Source organism: Chenopodium quinoa, unplaced genomic scaffold (genome assembly GCF_001683475.1).
Source record: "Chenopodium quinoa cultivar QQ74 unplaced genomic scaffold, ASM168347v1, whole genome shotgun sequence".
In the NCBI taxonomy this organism is placed as follows: Eukaryota; Viridiplantae; Streptophyta; class Magnoliopsida; order Caryophyllales; family Amaranthaceae; genus Chenopodium; species Chenopodium quinoa.
Genome location: NW_018744988.1, coordinates 2,924,565 through 2,932,726, shown reverse-complemented (window position 1 = coordinate 2,932,726; position 8,162 = coordinate 2,924,565). Strand labels below are relative to the sequence as shown.

Below are 8,162 nucleotides of genomic sequence, written 5' to 3'. Positions count from 1 at the left end.
TGAGTTACTTTATAGAATTTTTGGGGTTTATTTAATCACTTTGGAAGAGAGGTAGCTACTCTTTCCTTACTTTGAATGGCTGCAGCTTCTATTTTTGTGTATTATTAATAGTTTGGGCTTTTAAGCCATGCTTCTTAACTATTGTTGTAATCAATTGATATTGAAAGATTGAAAAGGCTATAAATTTAATCTCTCTTTTTTCCTTTAGGGAAAGGCAATATTCTTTTTTACCTTTGACAAACTTTTTATGGTTGATTGTTTATCTTTTTATTCTTTGGGTAAATGCTTGACTTCATTGATTAAATGGTTCATTATGTTGGTTTGAAGTGCTGTAAAACTTGTCCCTTTGATTAATGAAAGATTAGAATCAGTAATTGTTGGTGAAAGGTTTGATTTGCTAAGTTCTTGGAATCAAAGATTTCTTCTAAATAAATATGCAAGGTCGTAAATGCAATACAAAGATTTGTTCTTCAACTTAGCTTGTTTGTATGATGCATTATCCTTTATTTAATCTTTGGGTGTTAATCGTGTAATAGTAGGATATATTACATGCATAGATACATACTTTGTTACATCACATGCATTATGCAGTATGATATAGGACTATTATATATTAATTCACTAATTAAATGACTAAGATTAGTAAAATATGTTAATTTATGGAGATAGTGAAACACAAATGCCTAGTTACTATTGGTTTGGCTTTGGATTAGCTTATGTTTCAGAGTTTAATTTTATCAACATACATATTAAAGATAAGCAAACTAAGTTAAGCAAAAGCTTGGAATATTTCTCCATTATTTTGTTTTTTTTTTTTTTAGTACCAATTCCTTACTAATTAGTTGAATTAATCTTATAAATCGAGGATAATGATGTAAAAATGATGTTACATTTTAGTTTTTCAATACTTTTTTTTTGTATTTTCTTTAACTTAATTAAAAATATAGGATTATTTTTATGTAGTATTAAAGTGAAATTTTTAAACTTTTTTTTAGGGGGAAAAAAAAAGAAATATTTTAGGATCATTCTATAAATGGCATGTACATTGAATTATTGTTATAAGTACTTTTTCTGATAAAATGAACTTTGGAAAGTGTATACTCCGTATTTCTCTAATAGAGCTAAGGTCTTTACATCTTCTTCCAATTAGTGCCTAGGCTATAAAAGACAGTACATCTCTTTCTTGTCTTTTCATTTCTGAAAGATTCTTCTGCTTCTTCTCCCCTTTATTTCTTTTTCTGAATATTTTCTTCTCTCTTATAATGGCAAACAATGGCGCCTCTTCATCTTCCTTTGTTGGCAATTCTCGTAGCCAAGAGTTGGCTGATTTGAGTGATAGGCTTAGGAATTCACAGCAACGTAGGGATGAACTGGAGGGGATTTTATATAGCTTGCGAATTACGATGCAGCAAGTGGAAGCTCGAATAGCAAACACAAGGAGAATAATTGAACAAGAAGCAGCAGCTGCTGCTGGTGCTGTTATGGTTGGAGAGGTACAACAGGGCGAGGAAGAAGTGCAGGTAGAGGCCGCGGTGGAGGTGGAAGAAGAACATGTTGTTGCAGAGGAGGAGGAGGGAGATTCAGAAGAGGGAGATTGAGAAAATGTGTCTCGCTTTTAATGAAGTTTTTTTATCTGTTTGAAAGTATAAGTTATGTAGTTGCTGGATTTTGATGGTTTAATAAGTTGTTATATTTGCTTAGTAATAGTTGCTTTTTTTTATGGTTTGATGGTTTAAGTTGTAATTTTGATGGTTTCTATTTGTTTGGTAGAAATCAGTATGAATATTATAGTATGTTAAGCTATGTTTACTTAATCATAATCTCCAAATGGCAATCTGTCTTTTTCAATTTTTACACCTTATACGAAACAATAGCCTTTATCAGATAATTTTCTATTCTAATTTATAAAAATCATAGGTTATTCCACATCAGAGACTTCTTGTATTTACTACCAGGCAAGCTAAAAGCTATTGAAAATAATTTAAGTTCATTGGACTAATGAAACACTTTGATTGAAGACAGGTTTGAAGTTAAATGTTTTCTAGCAAATCACCATAATGAATACCATCCCATATTCCTATGTAAACTTCAGTAACTTATGTGCTAATTAAGATCTTGGATTTCACTAAGTCAGCACTAACAAATCTATCAAATTTGTTTGCTTGAATGAAATTAATCTAACAGATTATAAAGGTATTTCTCCTTTGTATGTTGTTTGATAAAGTGGTGTAAATGATTTGGTCAAAGCTAATTAGTAAGAGATTATTGTAGTTTTGGGGCTAGCTAAGAGTCTACATTGAGAAAATCAGATAAATTACTTGAGATTTGGGGTTTTGATCTTGAAGATACCAAACTAATTAGGGAGAGGTTTTATACAAATCATATTTATAATGTATTAAATAAATCATGATCACCATAATAATCTTTTATATTATCAAGAAAATTAAACAATATTATCGAAATTAAAAACTACAAGATTGGAGAATAGTTCAATATATGGTAGAAAATTTGTAGCAATATGAAATAAAATGTCATTGAACGTTCCTTTAGTAAACAAAATATGGATTTATATAATTAAAATGAGCACCACTTTGGATAATTGAAAAAGATAGTTAATTAAAAAGGAAATTAAGGTGGCAACATAAATAATTTGTATGAGTGTTTAAATATAATAGAGGAATTATACATAAGATGTCATTCGTCCTAACCCCTCCACTCCCAATTCTATTTATTTGTAATTTTATGTGCTAACCAAGAGACTCCCTCCTTCATATTCTTATAAATAATTTGTAAATGCTCTTGCTTTAATTAGTTTAATTCTATATTTATTTTTTTTGGTGACAACATAAATAATGTTATTGTGAGGTATAATGGGGCTAAGTATGATTGCACACTTTTTGGTAAGGTGGTGTTGCTAGTTAGTGAGACCAGAAGTGTGATTTCTATTGGCTAATTTGTAGGTTTTTTTAGGTAATTATGAATAAATTGAGATTAATTAAAGAACGTACATGTTGATATATTGAATTGCATTTAAAATTAGTGATAACCTATGGTAGCTTCATGGCATAGAATAGCTTCACTATTTGTAAAATCTTTATAAAAAATGTGTTGGTGTAGTAACATCTGGGGTTAGTGTATAAATCACATGCAATAGAGCAAGAGTGTGTCTTCGTGTTGAGATTTGATAGCCTTTAATTAATGCCCTTGATAGAATGTCTTGATACTTTATTGCCTACAATTGAAGTACTCAAGATTAATTATTAAGGAATTAAGGTATAGAGTACAAATCATCTTACTCTGAGGTTATAGAGATTGTTATTTTGTTGTTAATATATCAATATTTATTTAAAAAAACACAAAATTAATATGTTAATTATATAGAGTACAAATCATTGTACTTCAAATTAATTTGAACTTAACAATGTATGGCTTATCCGAAATCGGTACGACTAATTAATGATCCTTGGTGAACATTATTAAATGGTAACATTGTATAATATTTTACCTTATAAAATTCAATAAGAAAAGAATTTTAGTTGTAGCCAATTGTAAATTACAAAATATTTGATGTACGTACTAAAAATTGGAATAGAATAAAAATTTTGTTAGGAGTATAAAAGGGCTCTTTTAGAAAAAATTTTGGGTGCATATTTCCATCTATAGATAAACTACTATTCTATGACATTAAACTGAAGATTCTATTATTGCATACTGTAGCCTATAAAGAGCCAGAACATAGAACCTATTAATCTTCCTCCATTAGATTATCACTCAACTTTCTCTTTATCTCTCATCTTTATACTTCTCTTTACCCTAGATATTTTCATTTTCTGTAAATTGATCTAAGCTTAAAATGGCTAACAATGATGGTGCCTCTTCATCTTCATCAAAAGCTTTTATAAGTGCCCCTCATGGCCGTCCTAGGTGGCTTCAACTGAGTATGCATCGTTCACGACTTAGGGCTTTACAAGCTTGTAGGGAGGCGTTTCAGAGAGAAGCGGAGCAGGTTGAGGCAGAGCTCGAAAATGAGAGGAGGAGGATGGTGGAGAGGAAGCTGCTGCTGCGATGGCTAGGAGAGGTCTGGTGGAGCAGAGATATGGGGTGGCTCCAATGGAGATTGAGCAGATCCAGGGTATAGTAAACGCTGAAGCTGAGGGGGAGGAGGGTGATCAAGAAGCTGAGGAAGGAGCGGAGGATGTAGAAGGTGAAGAGGAGGAGGAAGATGATGAGGGTGTTGAAGGAGAAGAGGAAGGTGAAGAGAATTCAGAGGAGGAAGACAGTGATGCCTCAGAAAAGGAAGAGTAGAAGGATGCAGAGGTGGCCCCAGAGGACGATGATCAGGCTAGCTTAGAGGAGGATGATCAAGATGACTCTGATAGCTCCTATGACGGCGGCAACGAAGATGATGACTTTGTTGAAGGCTATAAGTCTGCTGATTCTGCAGAAGACTCTGCTATGTATGGCCTCAACTTGTCTCATTATGAACAAATTGAATGAAAGCCTAGGTTGTTGCTGGTTTTTGTTGGCTGAAATTGCATGGAAGTGTAGGTTTTTTTGCCTATGTAGGTAGCTGGTAGTTTTTGGTGCCTTAATTTGTATGATAGTATATAGGCTGATTAGTGCTGAGCTTGGTATATATTAGCATGAATTTCATAGTAGTGTAATTATAAAGTGTAAGAATGTCATGTAATTGCTTATTTAAATGACAATGAAAAATATATATTTCTATATCTATTTTAGCTATAAATTATGGTATCTGTTGTTAAGCTTCTAATGCTGTTTTCTTTTTTTGCCTAAGTCTAAATTAAGTATTTTCTGAATTGTGTATCATTATAGTATTATCATTCTTATATATACTTAGTTTGAAAGTTTCTGAATATATTGAATCATGCTAATATTTTCAGAAATAATAAAGTAGTTTTTGAATTGTGTATCATGGTAATACTAATTTATGAAATTATTATCATTCAATATAATAAGTAGTTTTTGAATTGTGTATCAACATATATAATAATTTCAATATAATAAAGTAGTTTCTGAATTGTGTATCATGCTAATAATTTAGTATTATCATTCTTATTACATCATTCATAAGATTTTCAGCATCATCATTTAGAATAATTTCCAGCATGCATATGACTTATAGCAAGTTTTAATTAAATCACAGCTAAATTATTAGCATGATAAACAGAAAGCTATAATCTATACTATTAGCTATATTAATTTAGCATGCATAATTTTATAGAAAAACACAATTAGCATTCTAAGATGGTAGCTTTCAGTAAACAAGTAAGTAAGAGGGAAATTCATAGAATAATTAAGTAGTTAAAAAGCTTAGATTAATGTGGTAATGGATGACCGAGGTTTGTAAATTTGTCCAAAATTACAACCAAACAACTTGTTTTAAGACATCATAGAGATGAATATATCATTCATTGTAGGCTAAGATAGCTTAGAAGAACCACTTGTTAGCTAAGCAGCACAATAGTTACAAGCAGTGCAATACCAAAAGGATCAGTAGAGGAATATAAGATAAGAATCGCACTGCTTGCTAAGCAAACCTCCATCTAGTTACTCCATTGAGACAGACTTGAGAGCCCACCTCAGAGCTCCCACCCTGCTCAACATGTTAGCTGGTCAAACACAAAAGTAAGCCTCCGTAGTGGACAGTCTAGCTGCTGCTTCATCAAAGCCATCCCAGTGTTCCTAGCAAGGTAGTAGATTTTAGTAAGTTCATAGCTTGTTATGTATTAGACTTGTAAGTCTTAGGTGTATGAGTTACTTACAACAATTACTTTGCTGTATATGTCAGCAAGTTTCATGCCAAAGAGCTTCTCACACTCTGCTCCAAAAGCTGCGAGCTTTAATTCCCCTGTTCCATCAGTTATGGTGAAGGTGTAGTTCACCCTGCATGAAACAATATTATAGTTAGCTTTTAATTAAGACATGTGCTTGTTATTGTCATCACAAGAATATAGCTACCTAGCAGTGGTTGTGCAGACTTTGTTTGGGCAGCTGGAACACTTAAAGGTCTCACCAGCCAGTTCTTCACAACGGCAGCCACAGTTGTCGCAGCCTATGTAGGCAATGATTTTTCTCACATCAGGTTCAGGGATTTTTGCTTTGAGCCATATACGTTCTTCTTGCATTGTATCAGTAAGCTGCAGTGATAAATATCAAATTCAATAATGCAAATGCTATAGATTAGAGTAGAAAATACAAGTCACAAGTGTAATGTTTGTGAACCAAAACCTTTTTCAGTTTAAGTTCACCAATAGTAGTTATTATTCTCTCCACGGGTGGTTCACGGATTAGCAGAACTTTAGCCATTAGCTCATTTATGTAAGGTTTTTTGTCCCTACTCCTGTTGAGAACAGATACTAAGTAAGTATTATAGCTAAATGAATGTTGTAAATGTTAGTTATATATATACAGTGGCTTACCATTTCTTGAGATGTTCTGCTGTATCTCCTGAAGACCCAAGTATGATTAATGTAGACATAGAGGATGATAGTGAGAAGCCTGTGGTTTCAGGAATTTTCTGAAGTGTTATCATAGGAACCTATTTAGTGTCACCCTAAAAAATAGAAGTGCAGTAGAACCTCTTACCATTGTGAGCTGTTGGGCGCATGTAGGTAAAACCAGCAATGAGTGGGATTGATGCCCAAGCAGCTAATTTTTCGCAGCCATCAATAGCAAGCCCTCCCCAAAGAGAAAGTATTAGAGGTTGATATATACTGCATGTTAATTATTAAATTAGGGGTTTATTGAAGCAAAAAAGTGTGAGCATAAATAGTGAAACCCACATTTGCTTGTACGAATTATATAAGCGAAGCATTTTGCTTTTCAAATCCACACTTTTAATAATATTTATGCTTTGGATCTAAATGGAGCAAAATAAGCATGTTCAAAACAATAGGTTGTTCAAGTATTATACTATAGACTACCATTTCAATTGGGTCAACTAATGAGGAATGTGTGTTAGTAATTAGATATCTATGTGTAAGAATATACCTATCATCAGTGATCATAACCTCACGAACATCCATTGAAGCCCCTGATGCAGTCTTGATCTGCCTAACTTGCTCCATGTATAGAATTACTCCAATGGCATCTGCAAGCAACAAATTAAAGTAAGGGTAGCAGGGCAATAGTATATAAAATTACTTAAGCAGTAGCACTTAAGCAGAAGCAGTTAAGTAGATACCGAAGCGTTCACTCTTAGAGCTGGTGCGCGGAATAGAAGCAATTGGAGTATACTTAGGAAGCACAGGTCCTGCTTCAGATTGAAGGGGCTGGATAGATGTGTTCCCTCCAAAGGTCATCTGGCAGTCATCTTCCCTTGTTTTCCATTTCTCATCAACAACTCTTAGTGGAGCATTTGCAATTTCATACTCCCTGCCTAGCTCAAGGATTCCCTTGAAGCTATGAACTTCATTTTCAAACAAAGTTCCACGAATGCGATTTCCCTTAAGCAATAAGAATAACAAAAATAATTAAATCCAGTTTGGGTTGTCTTATAAACAACTTGTACAGAATTCTAACCCAAAATAAAATAGCAGTATTTGCAACAAACCTCACTGTCCTCTAGCTTTAGCAATTGATATAGAGTTTTGTTAGGAGATAGCTTTGGTTCTGCCTTCTCAATTACTCTTGCCCGAACTTTGTATGCCTTATTTTGTGGAGTCAAATTGCCAATGGGAGTATATTCAGGCTTCATCTACACATTGTGTTGAATATATTATTAGTTTAGGCTTGTAAGTAATCAAGAATAGACAAATTTTTCCTAAGTCTAAATCTTTCTACAGGGAACTATAGCATAAGATTAGTTGATTATATGAATTAACATGTTGCTATCTAAGTAAGTACTGTTTGTTTTATTTACCTGACAATAATAGATGGTATTAGGTCCTAACTGATTAACCATGAGCATACTCTAAAAGAACACATTGTACAATATTAATTCCTTAGTAGCAGTAACAGGACATGAGTACAAAAAATTACATATTTATAATTTAAGCACCATTGAAATTACAGTTTAAGGGCGTGATTCTTATGAAATAAGAATCAGTAGAGGAATATTTAATTTCATTTGGAGACTACATAGACTGCAATGTTCAAAAGTACAAGACCATATTAATTAAGTCAAATAAGTTCATATT

The 8,162-nt window shown here is 32.9% G+C and overlaps 1 protein-coding gene across 1 annotated transcript; it reads right to left on the bottom strand.

The window, feature by feature from the left end:
- Positions 1–5,637: 5,637 nt before the first annotated feature.
- Positions 5,638–7,720, bottom strand: LOC110706533 (replication protein A 70 kDa DNA-binding subunit B-like). The gene is made up of 9 exons (XM_021884450.1): positions 7,577–7,720; positions 7,208–7,469; positions 7,015–7,114; positions 6,610–6,737; positions 6,444–6,522; positions 6,253–6,364; positions 5,983–6,161; positions 5,796–5,907; positions 5,638–5,706 (listed from the first exon to the last, which is right to left on the bottom strand). Exons 1-9 carry the CDS (start codon positions 7,718–7,720, stop codon positions 5,638–5,640), a joined length of 1,185 nt encoding a protein of 394 aa, XP_021740142.1.
- Positions 7,721–8,162: the final 442 nt, after the last annotated feature.